Source organism: Parus major, chromosome 4, assembly GCF_001522545.3.
Source record: "Parus major isolate Abel chromosome 4, Parus_major1.1, whole genome shotgun sequence".
Taxonomy (NCBI): Eukaryota; Metazoa; Chordata; class Aves; order Passeriformes; family Paridae; genus Parus; species Parus major.
The window spans coordinates 32,007,641-32,032,624 of record NC_031771.1 but is presented as its reverse complement, the minus strand read 5'-3'; the positions used below and the strand labels follow the sequence as shown (position 1 = coordinate 32,032,624).

The 24,984-nt window shown below is 40.2% G+C and overlaps 2 protein-coding genes across 7 annotated transcripts in view; one reads left to right on the top strand and one right to left on the bottom strand.

Moving 5' to 3' along the window:
- The first annotated feature begins 657 nt into the window (after positions 1–657).
- LOC107202868 (histone PARylation factor 1) lies at positions 658–18,645 on the top strand. Of its 2 annotated transcripts, none has more exons than XM_015623845.3 (8): positions 658–738; positions 10,063–10,222; positions 12,105–12,291; positions 12,781–12,879; positions 13,897–14,047; positions 14,778–14,865; positions 15,442–15,614; positions 17,432–18,645. In XM_015623845.3, exons 1-8 carry the CDS (start codon positions 736–738, stop codon positions 17,561–17,563), a joined length of 993 nt encoding a protein of 330 aa, XP_015479331.1. In that variant the 5' UTR covers positions 658–735; the 3' UTR covers positions 17,564–18,645. The 2 variants fall into 2 exon arrangements, with proteins under 2 accessions (XP_015479331.1, XP_015479333.1); XM_015623847.2 differs by lacking the exon at positions 658–738 and adding an exon at positions 8,904–8,993.
- Positions 18,646–19,623: 978 nt separating this feature from the next.
- CLCN3 (chloride voltage-gated channel 3) overlaps positions 19,624–24,984 on the bottom strand; it is a 62,073-nt gene continuing 56,712 nt past the window's right edge. For 3 of the 5 annotated variants that reach the window (XM_033513485.1, XM_015623841.3, XM_015623842.3), the window contains 2 exons: positions 24,389–24,464; positions 19,624–22,730 (listed from right to left, as the gene is read on the bottom strand). In XM_033513485.1, coding sequence (XP_033369376.1) covers positions 22,572–22,730; positions 24,389–24,464 — 235 coding nt within the window. In that variant the 3' untranslated portion in view covers positions 19,624–22,571. The remainder of the gene's footprint in view (positions 22,731–24,388; positions 24,465–24,984) is intronic. The other 2 variants (XM_015623843.3, XM_015623844.3) reach the window with 1 other exon arrangement.

Below are 24,984 nucleotides of genomic sequence, written 5' to 3'. Positions count from 1 at the left end.
ACTATTAATGCACCATGGTCCAATTATAGTGAAAGCACAATTAGCAGTAATTCAACAAGAGTTTTCACAAACCCTTCTTAAAACATACATCCCAATTGCTGGTCCTCATTTCTCCCTTTTTCCTTAATTAGCTCCCTCTAGTTACACAGAATTATTTGACTGATAGAATTAATGTAAGAAGTTTTGCTATCCGTTTAACCCAGCCTTGCCACTGTAACAAAACAAAACCAAAGAGTTGTAACTCCCATAGAAATGAATTCATTTTCTGTGATGAGGTCCCTGCCTAGCTTCCTCCTTTTCTTTTTCAGATGAACTTTTACACCTGTTATCTCTTCTGATAGGCAACAAATGGGAGAGAAAGTAAGTTTTAAAAAAAATTGAACAATTAAGGGAAAAGGTAAGAAATCACACAGGTGAAAAGCAGTTAGGTTGAGATGTGTTGTGTTTTGTGGGTTACTACAAATGCTTTAAGCTATGTTCTACTAAACAATCCAAAACCTTAAGAATTTTTTTGCATTTAGATCTGTTGAGAACTGGGATCAGAAAAACAGGAGTTAAATGGCCAGGAAGCAGGTACAGCTGAGACCCTGTAATCCAACAGCCAGTACTGACACCTTAGTGAGAGCATACTATATAAGAGAACAAGCTGCCTGGTAAGAAAGGATACAGCTTTTTTCATAGAGTAACAGCTTTTTGACCTACTTTGGGTTTGTGGAGGGTTTTTTGTGACCTGCAATGGTAAGAATTTTATTGGGAGTTGTTTGTTTTCTTAATCTGCTGGCACGTGTAATTTAATAAGAGGGTTTTATTCCTTTTTGCTCTGAGAAAAGTAGAAGAATAAGGGGCTTGTCTTACAATAGCTGGTGTATTTATCTTTTTGCTGAGAAAGCAACAACTGCTGATTAGCAGAGGTATTAGCTAAGTTGTTTTGAGATCAAGTACTATAAAGTATGTTAAAAAAAATAAATTGAATGTAAGGGAGCTAACTGGCAAGATCTGGGTTACTTGAAATTATTTGGCTCTAAGCATAACACAAAATTGTTTTTGCCCTGAGGCATCTTGTATTTAGTGATCCTAACCTTAGAATATATTTTTAAGTAGAACAGGTAATTATCAAATTGTTCTCTTGTGTAAATATAGAATAACAGGTAAAGGGGATGAAGAGAGACACTGTCCTATAATTTTTCACCAATGCAACACAAATATTCTTCTGCTGTTTGTTGAAAAAGGTGGCATTGTAAACTGAAGACAGTTGTTAGTCTCTAAACTGGAAAATTGATCTACCTGGATGTGGAGATTTGCATCTGTGTAGTCCTGCATGAGCTTCTTGATGACTTTGGCTTTTTGTGTGGTACTGTTGTTTAGGGTTTGTTTTGTTTTTTGTTGGTGGGTTGTTTTTTTGTTTTGGTTTTCTTGTTGTTGTTGGGTTGGTTTTTTGTGCTGTTGGCCGGGAATGTCTTCTAAGACCTTTTCTTGTTTTGGGGTATTCAGGATTTTTTTTGAAGGAGGTATGTGATATTTTTTTTAAAGCCATCTTGGTTAGCCGGTACTACTGACTGTTACCTAAGGAGTCCCTAGGAGGGGTGCCATATGAGCTCACAAGACAGAGGCAGCATCTGTCTATTTTGGTCAGTATATTATGAAAAAAAGAGTGCTTAAAGCTTCGATTGTGCCCCTAACTACGTTAGGGGCATATAAAGCTGTCAGACTACTGTAAGTAGGTGATCAAATGCAGTTTCATTATACTCAAGAATATCCCTAAGAGCTGTGAGCATTTGTGGCTTGTGAAAAGTAGTGTATCTCAACAGAGACAAAGCTTAAATTTACAAAATCTCAACAGGGAGCAGTGATGATGCTAAAGACAAAATCCTACTGTGAAAGAAGTACTCATTACTTTTTGGGGCTATTAAGTAGGCTCCTTGAAGTTGAGGAAGCATGTCAGGCTTATCCTATGGTGTGAAATGTCTTTTGGACATGCTGTATTTGCAGCTTCCCAGTGGAATCTGTCCTATTTGTGTTACTGCACTGAGAGCAGATTCAGCTCTGTGAAAGGAGCAGCAAGCCCAAGACTACAGCATCAAGGTGCCTTCTCCCACCACCATCCAGTGAGCAAAGGGTTGTTTGCCAATACAGAGCATAAGCCTGCCTTAGCCAGAGTCATTGTCTTTTCATATGCTCTGCTCATGGGCCAGGGCTTCAGACAGATTTTCCTACTGTGGCACTTGTTTATGGTAGCTTATAGTAATGAGGCAGATGAAAGGTGAATGAGATCACAGAAAACAAAGTAGGATGTTTCCTCGGTGCTCCCTATGTTGTGCAGTGGCATGGCATAGCAATTCCAGGTGGGCATCACAGCTGACTAGTTCCAGACTGGAAAGAGTAGAGCTGTGGCAGCTTCAGTGCTGTACCTGAATTAATTAGTCATGCTTATAGACAGAAAGGGTAACTTATTTGGGAACAGACTGTGCTAATGCTACACAGCCCTAGGCACTGAAGCTGTTAGCTGGGAATGGCATGGTGAGAATATGTGGTATTTTGTGTTACTAGCTAGCACAAGTTTACTGTACTGCTACACTAGAAGCCATATGGAGTGGAAACATCTGAGCAGGTCTGAGGGAAGAATTTTAAATATGAACACAAGTCCAAAGTTGATACTTCAGTATTGCCTTTAAGACTTACACTAAACCCAGTTTTTGTTCCTTTTAATGCTTTGTGGTAGCCAGAGTGCCCAGAAAAATGCAAAAAGAAAGGCTTCTTACAGAAGATGCTAAATGTAATCGGACTGTTTACCCCAAAACCATATACTCAATCCTCACATTTAGAGACTCTCAAAGCAATGATGGCTACAAAAGTTATGATTTGCAAATGGTTTATTGGAAAATGTAGACTACTGCCCCTCAGAATGTTAAAGTACAAAACTGAATTTACCCTGCCCCTGAAGAATCTTGCCTGTCAGTTATAGCCAGCAATTCTGTGTCTCTCAGATAATAGAAATATGATCAATTCTCCCAACAGAGCTGCTGAGTTCCTGACTCACTCCTAAGCCAGAGTGACTCAGAGCCACAATTTTCTAACTCCTCACCGCATTATTTGTCGGGGGAGGAAGCCAAAGCATATGTACTACCTAAAATGTTAATATCATCAGCCAGAACTTAGGGGGATGCATATTATTTCATTATTTGTATTGACTGTCACCCTAATATCCAGTTACAGCAGAATGTGTCTTGCTCTTGATGTGAGGAAACTGTCCCATAAAAACAGGTTCCTGAGGTTCTGACACTGAAGACTGGGAGGTAGTGTGTACTAATATGAAAGACATGCTGGTCTTGGAGTTACTAACAGTAAAGAAATGTATGAAGGGTTTGTCTTTCTGATAAACATGTTTATCAAGTTATTCTTCTTGCATATCAGAAATATGAAACCTCACAGGGGCTATCTGCCAATTTTGATTTAAAATTACTTGCTGTTAGATTACTTTTATTTTTATGTATCAGACCAAAAACTTCCCTTTTTCATTTATTGCCTCCAGTGGCACCAACTTGATAATCTTTGTTCCTCCTTACCTGTATGCAGTATTTTGTACATATGCAGGTGTCCTGGGGTGACTTCCCTAAACTAGGACAGCAGGCAAGAGTTTTAAGTGAAAATTATAGATTAAGAGAATCAGAATACCTATATATGACAAAAAATACAGTACTTAGATTGCCTGGTTCAATGTATCCTGGCTCTAATAGTTGACCAGAAATAAAACTGGATTATATTTCCTACCTTTATGGTTTACTTTCACAAGGGAAAACATTGTTTTGGATAGATATTCACATTAGCAGCCTTTTTATAGGAGTAGATCCTTACAGGAGAACTCCTAACTTCCTGGGATCATGCATTCAGATGAACTGTGCCTCACTGTGCTTCAAACATACACTGCTGTACTTCCAAGTAAACCAGGCAACTTATAACAGTATGTCTATGGCCATCTGCAAAACTTAACTAGTGCTTATGGCAAATGGTCCTACATAAATTGCACTTCTGTACAACCACAGGGCTAACAAGTAATTTCAATGCAGAATAGTGTAGATGTTCTGTGTTCCAAGCACTCATAATTTATGTGATCAGAATGGTTTCCCTGTATTCAAATTAGAGCAGAAAGAAAGGGTTTGGCTTGCAATAAAATACTATTGCCACCATAAAATCACAGTCTACTGCTAGCTGCCAGATCTAAATAATAGTGGTTCAAATGCTGTATTATATATAAATTACAGCAGTATCAAGCTGTCGGTTTACACTCTTGTCAAGAGCAGTTATTGCAAGGCTCACCGAATTGGTGCCTAACTAATATAATTTATCTTCTAAAATATTTATCTAACTTTAAGTCCTTCACAGAAAGACTACTGTGTATCTTTACCCACACTCCTTCTTAAACGTTCACAACACAAAGAATCCTGAAGCCTCTAGGCTGTCTCAGGAAATACATGACCTGCAATATCCTGATCAATTTTCTTCCAGTTATGATTTCCCCTCCACCCTGCGCTGTATTCTTTCATTTATCCTGGTGGATGGAGCCTTCCTTGCAGAATTGCAAGGGCAGCTGGCAGGGATCCAGGACAACCTGTGGGCACAAGCAGCAGTGAGGTGATGAGTCAGCAGAGGCACTGTGTGTCTTTGCGCTCTGCTGCGGCACTGCTCACTCACAACCCTCCCGGACACAAGTCTTGGCTTTGACCTTGAAAAATCTCCACAGCTCCTGCTTATCCTTATGAGGGAGGATGTGTCCATCAGTGAACCTGAAAATGTGGAGCTGCCCTACAGAAGCTAATAATCCAAGGAAGAGAAGCTCTGTGTGATTTGAGGATTATGTCAGGCTTAACCTGAGAACAAGGCTGGCAATTTTGCAAAGCAATTCATTAACAAGTCATATAAACTGCAGGGTTAAAGCTATTTTAAAATTGCATCATTTCACTGCATCTGTGCCACACTGCATTCAGCACATTCCCAGTGATAGCTGCTGGAAAATTCCAGCAGATGCTATATACACTGTGATTACATACAGTAAGACAAAATTATCTAGGTTTCAAGAAATAAGATATTCATACTGAAAGGACACCAATGTGGCCAGTCATGTATTCAGGTATTTGTCTTCATTCTTCACACTGCCTTTTTAATAAGAAGAATTTAAATGGCTCCCTCTTGTGTCAAGAAAATGCAGTATCAAGTTTGGCAAGAACTAGCTCTTGAGCAGTAATTAGAATTTATCTATCTTTATACTGCAGAGTCTAGTTATCAGTATGGCGTGTGACTCAGGAGACTGAACACAGGTATCCCTTGCTCCTCAGGTGCTCTTTGAAACTACCTGAAAGAAATACCATAAACAGTTACCTTTCAGCTGCATATGATGAAGGTTATGAAAAATAGTTTGTGAACCATATGCATTGCATCTCATCTAATTTGCTAATGAGGTCTAGACCAGATAGATATCTTGTCTTGGAGATCCTTGTCCTTAAAGATCTGTAACATCTCAGCACAGAATATGTGGTTTAGCATAGCTTAATTTACTTCTGGTGTTTTTCACAGGTGAGCAAATCTTCATCTTGTAAGGGGTAGAAAGAAAGCAAAGAACTCTGATGGAAAGCTCTGAGCATGAAAGAGTCAGTGAATGGCAGTGAGGAAGCAAAAATCTGATTTCAGCAACCCTGCAAAAATTCTTTCCTTCTTTCTAGTACCTACTTGCTGATAAAGTTTTTGTTCTGGCTTTTGAATCACTAAAGCCTTCTTCACAATAATTAATACCCATAAAACTCTGAAATACGCAACTGAGATTTTTTTTTTCCTCTGCATAGCACGGGGCTTACTTTGGTAACTTTGGATATTAAGTAATAATCTTGGAATAAACATAGAAGAGGAAAAACATCAAGAGGCAAATAAAATGTGTGTGTGTGTACACACAGGAAATATCTATAATACCTTTTGAGAAAGCAGGTCTGAAAAGGTTTGTTTCAAGGAAAAATACTTCAGTTCTGTGGTTTCTCAAAAAATCTCCTCCTGCATAGTTATGAATTAACAAAACCAAAACAACCAAAACAAAAATAAACTAGGCCCACTTCAGAGTGGGACTAATCATACTGATGACTGGAGAGGTTGATAAAGCTACTGTGCAGACAATTATCTTGAGATAATCTCAGTTTATCCTGATTCAGAAGTCTGGTGATAAACACATAGGAGGCTATGTTTACTAGCTTGAAGGGGAGGCTTTAAAATACTGTATTCTGAATTCTGCTGTAGTCCTTTATCCTTTGTAAAAAGTCTTTTCTATTACAGACCTACAGGTTGGTAACAGAATGAATGAAAATATAACTTCCAAGATCAAATTATATGTTTTTCAAATCTAGGACTTTGTATCCTCTTCCAAATAATTTGTTCTTACTTTGCATACAGAGAGACTTACAACTTGTTCACAGAGAGGAAAAAATTACAATGGTGCACAGAACAATCATTCAGTATCTTAGAGGTTCTTGTTTAAGGGTCTCTATAGTGGCATAATCTATTTCCATACTTCAGAGAAGAATTGATGAGGGTAGACTTAACTGAAGAGAAACTGAAAGTGTTTACTGAATCTAAAGTGTGTACTTGGGTGCAAAACTGCTGTCTGGAAAAGACCTCAGTAGCTGCCACCTTGGACTAGATACATCTAAACTGAAAAATACTCTTTTTATTTATCCAGCCATGCAAAGTTACTTTTCCAAACACAACTAACATCATGATCTTAATGGAACTGAGCTACCTGCCTCATATTCCAAACCTGACAGGCCAGGATGAGGTAACTGGGCATTTCATTACTTTTTTTTTTAGGTATTCATTCCAAAATTGTTTGGAAGGTACTTATAAAAAGATTGAGTTGCACTATATTTGTACACACATAAAAGTATTTTAAAAATCACATTTTTTTCTTAAATATGGTCAAACACTGATATTCTTAATTAATAATCTAGTGGCTGGGGTACCTGCCTGGAACAGGATTCTCAGATGAAGAGCATTTCATATCCTTCTCCCTGAGTTATGTGCTTTTTTCTCTCCTGCGTTAATTCCAAACTGTGGAATTGTTCTTGAAGAGAGGTGCTCTTGGGAGTCTTTAATAGCTTGTGTGGAGAAAAGAATAAAAAAAAATAGATTGATCAATAAAGTTAACGAGCTGTATTTTCAGTGGTAAAATCACCCCAAGTTAGGCTTTAGACACCTAGCACCAACATTTAAGTCAGTGTAGGTGTATATTTGTAGTCAGTTTGCACTCCTTCCAGTTTAAGTGTGCCTTGTGAGGTATTGGTGTATCTAAAATGGAGCCACGACAAATTTATTTGATGCTTACATCTGTTTCAATGCTATAATGCAAAATATTGTAAGAGGCAAAATTCAATCTCTTTAGAGGTGGAAAACTTTGAAAAGCCACTGTTTTCTTCTTAACACAAAATAAAGGTAGATGCTTTCATGCTGACCTTATTTATTTTTCCTTTGGGTGTTATTTCCTCTAGCCTCCACTATGGCTAAGGTTTTATATACTAGAAATTGAGTGGGACTAATATTAGAAAGCATTTCCCAAAGAAACCTCAGGCCAGTACTCTTGACACTTTTCAGAAAGAAAATTAGGTTTGTGGTTTCTTAGTAAGCTTTTGTGTCTCGTTTCGGCTTAACCTCAGGCAATGAAATGCAAATCCTTAAACAAGGTTTGGACGTGCAATTTGATACTTCTTCCTTGTGTATGCAGGATTTTGGTAAGCAAACAGGTATGCTGATTTAAACAATTTTTCCATCTGAGAGAAGAGACTGATGCAGACTTTGTTCTGCATCAACATCATAGCAAACGTCACTATTTTATGTACAGGCAGTACCATCATCGGTAAGGACTAAGTGACTTGTGTCTAACTCTTAGAAGCGAATGCTCTAGCCTGACTTAACATCATTGAGCTTTTGTGTGAGTCATACAGCTGTCAGGTGGTTGAAATGCACTGCAGCTTATTCCTAGACCTAAGCTTACAATATATACCACAGCAAATATTTACAGCCTTAACGGACTGCAGGATAAAAAGAAAATCTCGCGGTATTTATTTATGCCATACATAAATATCTTTCTGGTAGGCACTGTGAGTTCACCAGTTCCTGTAGCTTAACTACATAATGTTTCTTTATATAAACCCACTGCGATCTCGCTCACGGAAACAAAAAAGTGAAGGTTTATATATAAGCAGCTTCCCCTGCTGCCTCCCGTGCCGCTGGCTTTCCAGGCCCTCCCCTAAGCAAAGCGCCTGAGCGGTGTAAGCGGATGTTGCATAATGTGATTATGGGCTGCTCCAAACCGAGGAACGTGTCCCACTTGCGGCATGTTACACACGGCTGCCTCTGTTCTTTCGTTGAACAGAAGCTGTGATGCTGCTTTTATATTCCTGGCAGCTGTCAATTGCTAAAGCAGAAGATTAGGGAATTGGGGCTTTTTTCTTTTTTTTTGGTACTGAAAACCTGTATTGCTTCCTCCCTCTTATGCCTTCAGCTCTGAAGGAGATGATTATTTCCTCTGTCTGATCCCAAAACACCACTGTAACTCACATTACAGTAATTTGCGCGTATATGTAAGCAGGATTTTAAAAAATTCAGCCTCGAAAGCGTATGTACGCGGCGTATCTACCGCGGAGGGAACATGGCGGTGAGGTCCCGACTCGTCTGCAGCACCAGCCGCATTCGCCATTAGGGGTGAACTACGCTCCCTCTCGCTGCTCATCGCCGCCCCCTGGGTGGCCGCTGTGCCGGGGGCGCCACAGCCGGGGCTGCCGGCGGCCCTGGCCCTTCAGAGCCCCTCACATTCCCGGCCCCTCAGAGCCCCTCGCGGCGGGGCTGCGCAGGCGCGGCGCGCGCTGTGTCGCGGCGGGCGCGCGGGATGCGGGCAGCGGGAGCGCATGGCAGGTGGCGGGAAGCGGAGGCCGCGCGGCGCGGCGGGACCGGCCGGAGAGCAGGTGGGGTGGGGCGGGGGGCGGCGGGGCAGCCGCCTCCGAGGGCTGCGGGCCTGCATCGGCGCGGGTGCCTCGTGGCGCGTGTCGGTCCTCTGTCTCCTTGCCACTCGTTCTGCTTTGCTCCGTGGCTTTGGCGGGGAGTCGCAGGGCCCCGCGTTCCCCTGCACGGCAGCCGCTGCTCCAGGCGGGCGCCTCGCGGGGACCGCCGCGCTTGAGGTGCGCTGGGCCCAGCGGCCGCAGCATCATCCCGGCGGGACCGCGCTGGGAACGGGACACGCGCCGTGACCCGGCTTGTCTGGCGGCGGCCCTGCTTCAGAGATGAAGTATCCCCCGCATTGCCCTCTCTTAAGAACAAGAAAGAAACCTTAGGGATTCCTACCAAATCATGGAGCCTTATGTGGGAATGGGGTGGTTGAGGCTACAGCCCCAGTAGAGTGCGCCCGTATGGATCATTTCCTAGCCTGCTTCAGTTCATGTTACATCATTTTTAAAAGCAACTTCACATTTAAAATGCTTCTAAAATGCTGCACTGAAAACTGATGTTGGATAGCACAGTAGATAAAACAGTAGAGACCAGAGGATTTTCGCTGTATTATTTAATTTGAGGTGACAAAATACAATTCCTACTTTCAGCTGTCTGTAAAACACATAAACATACTGTATTGCAGTCTGCAGTGTGATTGGAAATGGTCATTTTAAAACAGTGCAGAATTAGATTGAACTTTAAAATTGCTTGCTCCTTCGCTTAATTAACTAACAAAAATGCTTCTGTTGATTGTATTAATTAATATCAAATTAATATCAAGTTAATATCAAAGTAGCAGTTTGCTACTTCAGACGTGTTTAATACATATGCCAGACTGAACTTTTAATGGGTTCTGTCCAAAACAGATATTCTAGGCTGTATCACGTGCTGCTTTAACTAACAAACATCCCCTAATGGATCTAATCCTTGTTCTTCCATTAATATAAAAGCTTGGTAGAATCCTTTGGAAGAGTCGACAGAAAGCAACTAAATTAACTCTGTTTTGTGTTTTTTGTGTGGTTTCGTTTTGTTTTTTTTAATCTACAGAGTGAAAAAAATGGAGCTGTCAAGAAGAGGAGATCAAATCAGGCAGATAATCCTGATAGTCTGTGCCAAGAAGCAGAAACATGCTATCGGCTTAGGCTGCCTGAGGACTTCTACCAGTTTTGGAAGTTTTGTGAGGAACTAGATCCTGAGAAACCAAGTGGTAAGGTTTTAAATTTTGCCTCTTCTAACTTTCATTCCCAAAAGCAGCCTGAAGGCAGGCAAACTGGAGGTGGTCAGATGCATTTTAATGAAGCTTCAGTTTTTCAGTTGAGGTGGAGGATGTTTACATGAATGTAAACTAAAACACTGGCTATGATCACCAGGATGTACGCTTCAGGCTTTCTATAATGTAACTACTGAAGTTGTGCAACATAAAAGGGACTAAATGTGGTCTAAATCGGCCTTTCTTGCAGATGCATTGAAAATGTTTTGTAAGGAACTCAAGTTTCCTTATGTATCATGGTTTAATCCCAGTCAGCAGCTAAGCACTACACAGGCACTTGCTCACTCCCCCTTGGTGAGACAGGAGAGAGAATCAAAAGGGTGAAAGTGAGGAAACGTGGTTTGAGCTAAAGACAATTTAATAGGGAAAGCAAAAGCCAAAAGCAAAGAAAAACAAGGCATTAATTCACCACCTCCCATGTGCAGGCAGGTGTTCAGCCATCTCCAAGAAAGCAGGTCTTTGTCATGCTGAGCCATATGCTATGGGATATCCCTTTGGTCAGTTGGCATCAGCTGTCCCAGCTGCATCCCCGCTTAGCTTCTTGTGCACCTGCAGCCTCCTTGCTGGTGGGATGAGGCTAAAAAGACTTTCTTAGTGTAAGCACTACTAAATCTGGATTTCAACCTCTTCAAGTTTGTTATATAACAGAATGTGGCATCTCTCTGTGCTCTAGAAATACAGTATCTTTCAGTCATAGAATGATATGGGTTGGAAGGGACCTTTAAAGGTGATCTCATTGAACTCCCTAGAGTGAGCAGGGACATCTTCAACAGAGCCAGGTTGCTTAGAGTTGAGTCCAACCCAGCCTTAAATGTTTCTAGGTTATCCACCATACCTCTGGGCAGCCTATTCTGGTGTTTTACCCCCTGCATCGTAAGGCATTTTTTTCTTATATTTAGTCTGAATCTACCCTGTTTTAGTTAAAACCCATCACCACTTGTCTGCTTGCTACAGGTCCTGCTAAAATCTTTGTCCTTACCCTCAATACCTAAAGTGCTGAAAGGCTGCAGTGAAGTCCCTGGAGCCTTTTCTTCTCCAGACTGAGCAACCCCAACCCTCTCAGCCTGTCTTTTTATAGGAGAGGTGCTCTAGGCTTCTGATCACCTTGATGACCCTGCTCTGGACCCACTCCAACAGGTCCATGACCTTGTTGTGCTGGAGCCCCAGAGCTGGATGCAGCACTGCAGGTGGGGTCTGAGCAGAGGGGCAGAATCCCCTCCCTCTCCCTGCTGGCCACGCTCCTCTGGATGCAGCCCAGGACACGTTTGGCTTTCTGGGCTGTGGGTGCACATGGCCAGATCTTGTCCAGCCTCTCATCCACCAGCCCCCCCCAGGTGCTTCTGGGCAAGGCTGCTCTCCAGCCTGTGTTAATACCAGGGGTTGCCCCAGCCCCGGTGCAGAACTTTCCACTTGGTCTTGTTAAATCAGAAGATATTCCCATGGGCCCAATTCTTGAGCTTGTCCAGGTCCCTTGGGATGGCGTCCCATCCTTCAGGTGTGTCATCTGCAAATTTGCTGAGGTTTGCTGATCTCATCTTGTGTAATTGATAAAGATTAATATTAAACAATACTGGTCCCTGTACAGAGCCCTGAGGATCACCACTCATCACTGATCTACATCCAGACATTGGACTATTGATGGTTACTTTTTATTAAAAGTGTAATAACTCTTGAATGAAAGCTATCTGGAAAAACCAATGTCTTAGCTTTCCTTGGCTAGTGAATAGTGTTTGACTGAATTTATGGAAACTTTTGATACCTGAGCAACACTGGAACTTCCCGATCTAGACATGCACCTGATTCATGGTTTTCTTTTTAGATGCACTTGTGTCAAGTGTTGGACTTAAGCTGGTTGGACCATATGATATTCTTGCTGGAAAACACAAAAAAGCAAAATCAACAGATGTGAACTTCAATCTTCATTGGAGATTCTTCTATGATCCCCCAGAATTTCAGACTATACTTCTTGGGGATAGCAGAACACAGTATCACATGGGATATTTCAGGTATTTTATTTCCTGTGTGCTCTTCCTCCACTACAACTATGCATAGCTTTTTTCCTCTTTTTCCATGAAACATAACTTGTGCACCGTGAGCAAACAAGAGTCTTTCCTTTTTGTACTAGGATATTGAAACATGGCTTTATCTTTTTATTAGAAGAGATTGCTGGACCTGGAACTGAAGACAAGATTTAAATATATATTAATCTACCTCTTCCAGCTATCCAGAGCACCTTCACTCACTAATCTTTAGCTTTTGCCATGGTACTGGGAAGAAAATCAAATTACCAGTAGGGAATATGTGTTCGCTCTGCATGTGTGGATGCAAGCTCTTTTCAAGGCTTGTTGTAAGATATTAGAGCTTTAGATCTAAGGGTATTTCTTGGTAGGTTCTGAAGGAGATGACAGCATGGTGAGGAGCCAAATTTAGTTTTACTTTGAAATAGGAGAAATGGACACAGCTTGACTATTTTGTGTGTACTTTTTCATCAATAGGGATGTGCCAGATGAGCTCCCAGTGTGGGTTGGTGCAAATGAAGCTAAGAAGGGTTGTGTGATTTCACAAGTTGGTGATAATGTCTTTGCTGCAGTCAAGTAAGGTTCATGTTTACTTTTATTTATAAAGAACAGAATAGAGAGAAATTGTTAATTGGGATGTGGAATAATGCAGCTAACTTATTTTATGTCTTTCTTAAGAAACCCTCACTTATTTTCTGCCATGCTGGCAAGTTTTAAGACTCTCACAAAAACCTTTGTGTAGGCATTTTCATGGTGTTTACCTTTCAGAACTAAAATAAGTATTAGTTATGTCATTCCTTAAAAATACTGGCAGTGACAGGCTCTAAATTGGAAAAAATATCCACTGGGTGTGTTAAAATAATTCTGTAAGTAGAGAAAGGGCATCTCAAACAGCGAAGGAAACCTGAGTATCATAGTAGATGAATAGCATCTGGCTCTTGTTCTCGCCTATATAAAAATACATTATTTTTGTATAGAATATCTACAGGAAGTACCATTTCTGCCCTGTGGCAGGATAACACTGACGTGGATATGTAGTTCAGTCTGATTCATGGAGCTTTACATGTTCCAGTCTCAGGAATGTAAACAACTGATCTCATCCCTGCCGGTTAAAAATGGAAAGCTCTCTAAGGACAGACACGTGTCAGTCAGTGAAAGTAGGCTGAAGAATGGTTTCTGCAAAAGAACCCTTGCGCAGTGCAGAGTTAAACAAGGACATGTGTTTCGAAAGTACCACGGGGAAGCTCATAAATATGTATTTGTGTGCATGATTTGGATGACAAATGGTGTATATGGCATGGAAACAGCAACTGAATCCTTAAGATAGAAAGATGAGCAGTTACCGAGGCTGAGAGAACCTTCAGCACCTGCAGATTGCATAAACTAGACTGTAGTGCAGGTACAGATAAGAAAAGCCCAAGTACTAGCTGTGCCAAACTATTTTCTTTCCTCTTGTTAAGAAGCTTACATTTCCCAGTCTCTGTATAAATAAATGCAAGACTGCTAATCTTTGTTGTTAAGGTCTAGAAGTTTAATGTCTAAAAGGCTATTATTTTTTTTATTATTTTCTTGACATATTCCATCTGTTTGCAGATTGTTTTTGTCAAAAAAACTTAAGGAAGTGGCTGATAAAAAGAAAACTGCTGTTTTGAAAGACATAGATGAAAAGCTAACAAGAGCAGCAAAGGAACTGGGTTATTCTCTGGAACAAAAAACCCTGAAGATGAAACAGAGAGATAAGAAAGTATGACTTTCCTCATCTACTGAGAAGTACTAAGTTCTGTTAATTTTTTTTTTCATTTCTTCCTGTTTGTGGTTTTTTTCATCCTTCCAGTAAGTAAGGATGCTTCATTAGGAATTTCCAGAGGTAATCAGCTCTCTATAAAACTTGAAGAGAGGGAAGATTACTACATGCGTGTTCCAAATAATAGGATTTAATAAAAACACTTTACTCTTGTAAATCATAACTTGGCATTCAGTTAAAAACAAAACAAAAAGAACAAACCACCATAAAAAAAAACAACCCAGTAAACACAATAGTCTAAAATGTGAAACAAATAGAGGGCATGGAGAAAACTGCTTTAAATGTAAGATTGTTCCAAGTAGTTGAGTTGGACTTGTTAGAAACAGGATGCTAAGGATGATAATAACAGGTTTTTGCATACCTCTCAAAAATAATTACAGTAGGAGGAGACTAAACAAATGCAAAACAAACTTGTGCAATGCAGCACAAGTGACTACAAGGCTTCCTAGATTTCAGAATTTGACTGGAAGTGGATTTTCCAGTTATTTCAAACTTCAATACTTGAAATTAACTGCAATATAATTTGGAACTAAGTTGATGTCCTGCAGCTGGGACACCATATTAGGTTTGACCACCAGCAGTCAGGTGTTAGTGTTTAATGAGATGAGTTATTTTTTGGTCACAGTAGTGTCTTACAGTGCTGCATTCCTTTTTCTGTCTCTTTATTCAGGTGGTGACCAAAGCATTTCACGGAGCAGGCCTAGTCGTTCCTGTAGACAAAAATGATGTTGGATACAGAGAACTTCCTGAAACAAATGGTAAACATCTTGTTTACTATTCTGCTTTTTGAAGTAAATAACCCTCAGAAAGAACCAAACTGCATTCATATATTCTGCTTTAAAAATTTGAGTGGTGGGAGTAAAACATAGAAGTCTTAACTTGACTTCAAAGTACTGTCTTTAAAGGAACCAGATGAGATTTAATGAAACATGCTAAAAGTGAGAAAAGAATGCCTGAAGTAGTAGTTCAGATGACCTTTTCTTTTGTATTGTCAAAGCCATGCAGGAAGTAGATCCAAAAAGCTCATCTGCATTCAGGGAGGTGTGGGTTTATTTCTTATCCACCCTCTTCTCCCAATGTCATTTTAACCAGAATCAGATCCTTGATGCAATTTTATCACACAAATGCTTGTCTGCCTTTGTGAGGAACTGAGAGGGATTTGTGTGGGGCAAGAAGAAGCTTCCAAGGAAAGGGGGAACCAGCAGTTCAGGGTGTGCCCACTTACCTTACATGTAAGCATGACACATGGGGTATAGTTTTGCCACAGAATACTTCTGTGCAATATTAAATTTATTTATACATCTACATATCTGATTTTGGGGTTTTTTTTGCAGCTAATCTTAAAAAAATTTGCAAGGCCATTGTTGATGCTCCGACTGATGAGGAGAGGGTGAAAGCCTTTGCACCCATTCAAGAAATGCTGACCTTTGTTCAGTTTGCTAATGATGAATGTGACTATGGAATGGGGTACGAACTGGGCATGGACCTGTTTTGCTATGGATCACATGTGAGTACTACAGCAATCATACTTCACAAAATTATGCATTATTTTATACGTGGGCTAGAAGTTGTTCTGCTGTAAATTTACTGTCCCTAGGAATTGTAGAAGTCTATAATAATATTCTTAATTCATGAAGACTGTTAAAAAGTCATACAACATAATTCCACGTTGTATTTAAAACTGTGTGGATGAAAGCCCAGTCCCACAATCCAGAATTGGAGTGTAAAGTGCCTGATCCAGATGTACCAAATAGCTGGAGTCCCCTGTCTCCAGCTGCTTGTGTAGGCACCCATGTTCAACCAGATGAAGAAACAGCCTGATGTTTTGTAGTAACCCCAGGTGGAAGAACATGAACCCAAGTCAGCTGCCTGGCTGTACTCCATAGGGCACCTCCCACCTGGAGTTTCTTCCCTAGTTCTCTGCTAATAGTGAATATCATCCATAAGGGGATTTAATGGCACTTATTACACATTAAAATTATACTTAATGCTTTTTGTTCTGTGTTGGATACTGGCCTGTTGATGGAAAAGGGTCATGGCTGTAATTAGTCCATGGCTAAAAATAGCACATGAAGTTTCAGCATCAACCTAATAGGAATGGATTGTCATAGAAACACTCCTGCAAAACACCTGCTTCTAGCAAAACTAGTATTGGCTAAGTGGTGCTTCAGAGTATCATGGGAAAGATAAGTAGATAGGGAAAGATAAGCTTTTCAATACTAAATGTTGGCTCAAAGGAGCTGTGCTGAGCACTGGTTAAAATATTTAGGCATTGAAATGTATGAATACTGACTGCTCTTGCCATACTCTGTTACATTATTAATGTGTTTCTTAGACTTCATGCCCTTCTCTTTTAAGTTCCATACAGCATCTGAAAATGTGTGGTATAGTCCTTTGATATCCTGTTCAATTAGAACCCCTCTTTCAGAGACTAGGCTGCTTCAGGTGCTTAAATCCTTTCTGCAACTGGAAGGGGCAGTAAAGGAAACAGTTCTTCCCATTTTTGAGTAGGTGGAGGCAAATACTCATCTTCCACTCTTTGCACTTCTCTGCACATGAGACTAACTACTTAAAAAGTCCTGCAGTGAAAAATCATGTTTACAGTATGGTCATGTATCTGTTTTATGCTGCAGCTTGAAACTCCTGTAACTGCTTTTTTCTAGAATTAGAAACCTATTTTCTAGAATTAGAAACATTCATCTTGTAAAAGAAACAGTGGTTTCACACATAAGTTTTGCTCAGTTAGGTCCCTGCCTGTCTTGGAGCTCCAGTTTGGAGCTGTTTTCCAGTTCTTACTGGAGCTTTCCTGTCCCTTTTCTTACAGAGCCAGAGAAACACTGACACTTTCCTGTAGGCCAAGATGTAGAAAAGAACTTGAATCTTCTCTCCTTGGAGAGATACAATGGACTTACATGTACAATAATGATTGCAAATGTGAAATATGCTCTGATGTTTATACTTTTAAAGTGCTTAAATGGTTACTCTAAGTACCCTTAAACTGTGGGGTGGGGTGGGATGAAACATGGGACTGCGACAGGACAGGGGACTTGACCTGCAGGCTTCCTCTTGGGATGCTGTGGTGAGTGGAGCCATCATCTCTTGCACTGCTAACACTCGATTTCTCTCTCGCCTGCGGCAGCTCGGGCACCCCTGTGTGCCCTTGCTGTGGCTGTCACAGGTGTAGCATGTGGATGTGCTCAGACATTTTGGGAGGGCTTGAAGGACGCAGTGTGAATGGGGCAGAGCCAGGAGGTGGGGCTGCTCCTGGAATTAACCAAGCCACTGAGGCCGAGGGCGGCTCTTGTTTTCCCTTCTCTCCTACAGTACTTCCACAAGACGGTGGGCCAGCTGCTGCCCCTGGCTTACACCCTGCTGAAGAGGAACCTCTTTGCCGAAATCATCGAGCAGCACCTGGGCAACCGGCGGGAGGAGGACCCGGATCAGCTGGTGCCCTGAGCCGGGCTCGGGGGCTGCAGCTGGGGGTGGCCCTGCACGCCTGGGAGCGGGCTCGTCTTTGTGTGTGTGTGTCTGTGGGTCTTTTTGTACTCGGTGGCGGTGTCCCCTGCGGTCAGTAAAGGTTTTCTAAGGAACGTGCTGCTTCCCGGTGCTGGCTGCAGGTGGGCCCGGGACAGGGAGCGGGGCTGAGGCGCTGCGGGGCTGTGGCACTGCCCGGGAGGCACACCTGGGCCGGGGCTGGTGCTCTCAGGAAGCACGGTGAGGGCGGGCCCCTGTGCCTCGGTCACCACCTGCCTGTGCCATGGGCAAACGGAGCCACATGTCCCTGCTGCAGGTGATGGTTCTGCCCTTCTGCGTTTCCCTGGTTGGCTCCCACCCCTCAGGTAAAGCATTCCCTTACTGCAGCATTCCCCTGTGGCAGAGCACTGTCCCTGCTCCTACATTGCTGGAGCCTGGCTCAAGTGGGAGGAAGGAAACTAATGGGATGAAAGAAATGCTAACTTGATGTTACAAGACAAATTAGGGAATTCCACTGCTTGTTGCTACCTTGCTAATCAGAAAAAGCCATCTCCAGTTTTAAACATTGAAAAATTAAACCCAGGTGATTTTGTTCAAGGCGCAAATTGTTTTCAAGGTCCTTACCCCCAGTTCTGTGTTCTTGTTATTGCACTTGAAGGTTTATTCTCAGGCAATTAAAGTAACAGTCCAGAAACAATGGAAAGTAACATTGGCTCTTACTCAACAGCCCTGCCACCATCCAATGATGATGACTTCCACTGTAGCAATTCACATCAGTACTAACGACAGCAATGCTAATTATTACTGCTAAAGATTATAGGCTACTAGCACCATGTTCAAATATAAGTCATTCGTACTCTTTTAAGCAAAGAATTGTTAGTTAAATGTTACTTTATGGTTTACTTTATGGTAGAAGGGAGCATTGAAGGTACAATGTAGGTTAGAGTGCTGCAAAAGTATTATGAGTTTCAAATGTGTAAGGTAATCACATGCCACACCTACTTGTGTAAATTTGACTTCACCCCTTTCATTCACCCTTTCACTCATTAAACTCATGGAATTAATGTTCCAGTTATTCAAGCACAAACATACAGACACTCATAAGCCCAGAGTTTTGTTTTATATAATGTACTTTCCATCTCATTCTCGTCTTTGTGTTTCAGGTACAGGAGACCTTTATACTAATGCCCTGTAAATCATACAAGTACTAAAAAAGTAGAATCATAGAAAGTTTGCACTGGAGGGGACCTTTAAGAATTCAGCTTTTTAACTGTTACTTTAATATGAACTTAGATCTGCAAAAATGAGGACCTGAGACTGGCCATCCATACTCATGTATTAATTAATCCCTGATGGAGAAGGAAATCTGTTACAGTAGCTGCAAAATGACTGATGTGTGCTGTGTATCATGAAATGGGAACAGACTTTAGCAGGGCCTGCTGCACTAGGACAATGAGTAATGGTTTTTAACTAAAAAGAGTAGATTCAGACTAGATAGGGGGAAGATATTTTTTATTAGGAGTGCTGAAATACTCAAATGGATTGCCTGGAGGGGAGATACCATTCCTTGAAGCGTTCAGTGGACTGGACCCCGAGCAACCTGGTCTAGTGGAAGGTTTTCTTGCCCATGACAGGAGGGTTGGAACAAGGTGATCTTTAAGGTCCCTTCCAGCCCAGGCCATTCTATGATGTGTACATCATCAACAGATGGCTTTTAGACAATAAAAGGATCATCCACTTTTAACTATATTAAATACAAATAATTTGTTTTAATTCTGTAATTAAATCAGAATCTTAGGTGAGGTATTTTTCTAAAATAAACATTTAAGGCAGATTGGTTTGATGGGGTTGATCTGGCTGCAGATTTGTAACCGGATACCAGGCAGTGCAAATACTGCATCTCCTAAACTCCATTCTTTTTGTCAAATCTTCCTAGTTTTGTATGTAAAATTCCTATATGTTAATTTTCTCTCAGGGAAAAGAAATTCAAAAATCAACACAAGTCTTGTTTGTGAAAACAATGAGAAAACATGACAGAACGGTAAATGGTCATACAGAAGTTTTTAATGCTTGATTAAATCATCACAGTAATGAGAATTTTTACTGTAATGATATGCAGTTCTACCACACTATTATAAATAAAAACATTAAGATCAATATTAAATACAGCTCTAGGCAACATCACAGATTAACAAAGAATGCATTCTTCATGAGCCAGTATCTGAATGATTTAAAAAATAAAAAAATGCTGACACTTTCCCATCCCATCCACCACCTTTTTTTTTTTCTTTTTAAATTAGTAGCTTGAGTAAGGCGCTGCAAGTTTCACGTTAGAAATTTTTTGTTGCACAGCACAGGCACACATACTTCATTAACAGAACCTCTACTGTATGTTTGCCAGAAGACATTTTAAATGTCAACAGGGAAAGCTTAGCAGGTTAAGAAGGGTAAACAGAGATGCACAATTTATGTGCAACACTCGGGATCCACACAGAAGTGAAACACAGCAGGAGTGTAAACTGTATTTTAATTCAGACAGCAGTCTCTAGAATTAGAGTGCAAGTTAATACAGTACACACAGCAGTGTTTTACAATAACATCAGACATGGCAGAGATTTCAAACTGATTTAAACTGATTTTTGTATGTGTAGTGAGTTTGTATTCTTCCACTGTAGAAAAAAAAAACCAGAAATCAGTGTCACAGACAATTTCCAGAGCTGCCTTCTGTCAGTGGGCCAAATCCTGCTCTTTTTGAAGTTTCCTCTTCTTCAGGCTTATGAAATGTTACATAGCAAAATTTTAACGAGTAGCACTGACTTCACATGGAAGAGTACAGCTGGTTGTTGCCATACTCCCATTTTTACATAGCCCAATTCCCTGTTTCATTTCCAAACCTGTTTTAATACAGGGCCTGATCACTGTGATCCCCCTGGCACATTTCACTTTGTACTGGTTCCAGTTGCTGCTAGAGGTGAGATGATAAAATGTAGATGGCAGTTTTTCTACTAGGAAAAATCAGTTAAAATTTAACAGTGCACTTACTTAAGCACAGCCATATTTGTGCAGCTCACCAAAAGTGCCAGAATTTTGGTTCATTGTGTTATTGTACTTAAAATCATACTGAGTACTTTGTGAGAATGTTTGAGGTAACTGTGATGAATGCCTTAGAGATACTTAAGGTTATTATGTTAGACTTTTAGTGTTTATATTCTTGCCATTTTTGCAGTCTTGTGAGCATAATTGTTAGAAGAAAGAAATTTTATCCAACCTCATATTACAAAACAGGATTTTTGTCAGCCAGGTTTCTTAATTTTTTTCCCTCCCTAATTTAGGCTTACAGCATATTGTCATTTTTTCTCTGCATGCAGTTCTGGTGATGGTGTGGTAAAATGAATAGGAAACAAAACAATGTACTGTCAAGAAGTTAGGGGTCTGTCAGTTCACCTCCAAGTGTGTGTGTGTTGCTGCTGAATTTTAAAGTCCTGCCAAAGTTTCAAGTACTGGGTTCAATTCTGCCCTGCTGCTCAGGTGTGACTACATAAAATTTACACCTTTATAAGCTTGGGAGAAAAGAAGAGTCAAAAGCAATCTAATAGCTGCTTTCTCCTTTTAAAACTTTAGTTTTAAAACCCTGCAGGTTTGTTTTTTTAATAAAATCCTAATATTACTGTTCCAGTTATCTGCTAGTAAAGAAAAAAGGAAATCCAAGGTAACGGCAGTGAAAGTTACATTTGAAAATGAGCTTGTATGTATGTTGGATCATAAAGAAGCCATTTTCTTGAAACCCTTCATCTAGTTGTAAACATTTGCTAATCCTCCACTACTTGCAGAGGATTATGAATTATTCTATAAAATCACATTAAAAAGGTAATTAGTTATGTGAGATATTAACTGATTCATATTTAATAGATTTTTTTAAATCCATACAAATATAAATAAAGAATGGTAAAACTTCAAGAAAAATAATATACATTTAGTGCAAATTATGAGTTACATTTCTTCCTACCATGTCAGCAGTGGAACATCTTTTGTGGAGAAGAAAAAATAAAAATGACCATTCTCAAATTTTACAGGGGGGAAAAAAATTCTCCAGTGTTGAAGCATGCATTTTTTTTTTACCAGATACACGTATACAGAATTGTTCCAGCTCTTAAACTAGTAGAATAGCAGTATTTTTCCCTATACTGCACAACATTGGTATATATCATAGTGTGTTTGATAATACAAAAATTGCATAAGACCAGGTCACATTATTGATATTTTCTGCAGCAAAACCAGTATTTTTCTTTTAAATACTGGTTTCATCTGGTTTTAGTTTTCTCATACCATGACAGCACACGTATTGAAAGAAGTCTCACATGGTTCTCGCAGAGTATTACCTGTTCAATCTGGTTTTGTTGCAGTGGATCTGCACTGCCACAAGCATTTTGTGATGTACAAACTTACACGTTTAATGGCACAAGAAAAACCTCCCTTCTTGTGGTCACACCTCAGTAACTCACAATACATCTCAATATGAGAAACAACTGCTTCAAAAGGGCACACCAATTTTAAAGTGACTTTGTTACGGCTCAGGAGAGAGAGAAATAAAGCTCTTCTGGAATGTAGAAAGGTGACGAGTAATAGTTAATACGTTTCATGAGTTAACACAACAGTTCTCAATGGTAAAAAGGGCAAGACCTGTCAGTCTCCACAAGATGGCTCAATTCAGAATGATCCCTCCAGAAACAGGGATTAATAACACATCTCTTCAATGCTGAAGTACCAGGCTGGGCTGGAGAATGGCACCACTTTGCATGGCTCACCTACTGCACTATCATGGCAGACCTGATGTCTCGGGACGCATCCAGTGCAGGACAGCAGCTCTCCCTTCCCACACTCCCATCAGCCTTCCTCCTCGCCACACACTCCCCCAGACTGACTCCTGATTGCCAGCAGCACTGCTATGTAAAAACCCAGCTCGTCTCTGATTTTAGAAGTTTCCCCCAGACTAAAGTGTTGTGCTATTCAACAAATGAACCTCCTCTTCCGTTTCCTCTCTCTCCTCAGCTATGGGTTTCAGTTGAACATTATGGAGGCGGGGTCTTGGTTTGCCGTCTGGGCCATATGACGGAGGATATCTTTTTTTGTTATAATGCCAAGGAGGCGCCTGAAAAGGATAAATGGAAGATTGATATTAATCCAAGCAGGAAAATAATGAAGTGGAACAAATCTGTAGCCAAGTCCTTTTTGTTGACAGGAATAGAGCAAAAGTAAACAGCCTGATTTTCTTATTTAAACAAGAAACATTTTATTTATCAAAATGTTGAGGAACCACCAGTTTGATAAAACACAGCAATGCTGAGACACCGTATCAGATGGTCTCTGACAGCTGTAGTCCATTTTAATGAAATACAAGTCATACAAGTGGAGCCCATTACAATTTTTATTTAACTTTTTGTTTCTACAAAAATCAAATTTTGATTAGCATATGCCAACAAAAAAGTAACAAAGAGGGACAAAGAAAAGAGAGATATGAAAGAGAAGTGATAGTGATCCCATTTCATAAGGGAGGCATGTTCCAACCTAGCCATCAGAAGTGATGTACTGCTTGATGGCCCCATACCAAGCAAATCAAACTCCCCTCCTTTTTTAAACCAGAAGGATCCTTCCAGTCTGACACACTGGCTGGGACTGAATGAATTCATAGGAGCACTCTGTACTGGCCATGAAAGTTTTGTATGACAAACAACAATTAATTAGTTTCTGGAGTTCATGGCTTTAGAAAAAAATAAACTGTGAATAATAAAATCTTCAATTTTCAATTTAGATACTGTGCTCTTATGACAGGGTCTTTTAAAACTCACTGCAAAACATCAAATAGAGTGAGACTGTCCAAAAGGATAATATCACAAGAGAAGCAAAGAGCAGAATGAATGAGCTGCTGCCCTTGTTATTCTGGTTAGTACATTTCAATTTGTCTTATTAAAGGACGCATGAAATACTTGTGAAATATTAGCATAAAATGAGAACATAATTAGCATGTTTTGCACATAAGCAGCTAAACATGTTGGGTATGTTTAGTAGGCATGGAACTAGCAACCCATGTCCAAATTAAGACAAAGTGTACCACCTATCTAAGGGGTTAGTTCACAACATCATGGTTAAGACCATATCTAGATTCTGAAGTCAACAGTCAACATAGTGGCAGGCCACTGGGTGGCTGGTATCACTGCACTTTTGTAAAGAAGTACATTGACTGCTGTAGGTAACAGCGGCAGAATCACAGACTTCACATAAAATCACAGGACTTCGCTAAAAATAATATTTTTTAAAAATCATGTTGATAAAGGGGGGATTACAGGGAAGATCTAATGGTGCAATTAAAACATGCTTATCTTTGCTTCTCAAAAGATCTGATACTTCGCTATTTAACAGCTATTTAAAGCTGTCCAAATAAGAAAAATAAATTGGCATATACGAAAATCGTAATATGCACGAGGCAGGGAAAAAGTATTCCTAGCTGCCTACCTTCCCACCTGGGGAATTCAAGAGATCAACCAGCTGGATCGATGTGATCTCAACAACACAAATATCAGAAAGTTTACTGTTTACTTTCCTTTAATGTTGTGACTAACAGTATGTTCACATTTACAGCTTCATTTCTACAAAAGGATTTTGCGTATGTTGTTTTATGTTTAATACAAATTTTGAGCATAAGAAGATTTCATTGTTCAGCCGATGTCGTAAAAGCCCTGAACAGTTCACAAGTTTCATGCTTCCTGACTTCTAATGTGTCTAATTATGAGATCTGATATATCTAATCACCAAGGGTTCGACGTGCTGCTTTAGTTGCTCGAGATGCTCTAATATGTTCTTCTTTGTGATGATCCCCAAGACAATCCTGCAACAGATTATGTTATGCTAATAACTCTGTGTGAAATCAAATTAAAAAAAAAGTTCTAATAATGAAAAAGGATTAGAGCAAATAAAAAAAAATAAAAAAGGAAGAAAAAAACAAAAAGAATGGTTGCAGGAAAGCTAATGAGATAATCAAATGAGAATTTATTTGAAAGTCAGTACCCTTTTCCAGATTTTTCCTTTCTTCCTTTTTCTCCCAAAATGCTGAACACAATTGCCTCTTCAACCACCCCAGAGCAGTATGTTTCTCATATCAGTACACACCAGGGTAGCAAACTATATTCCTTACCCCTAAATTCACATATTTTTAGGTTTTAAAGGCACTGAAACAAAAATCTACTTTGTATTTCCTTTGTTTAATAGTTATTTCTCCTCACACATACAGATAATTATTCACATTTTAACAACCCAAAGTAATAACTATGTAAAGTCATAGCAACTGAGGTTTGAATCTGCCCTACAGAGCTGAGCTATCTGATGTCCTTAGAAACAGATAAATTCAG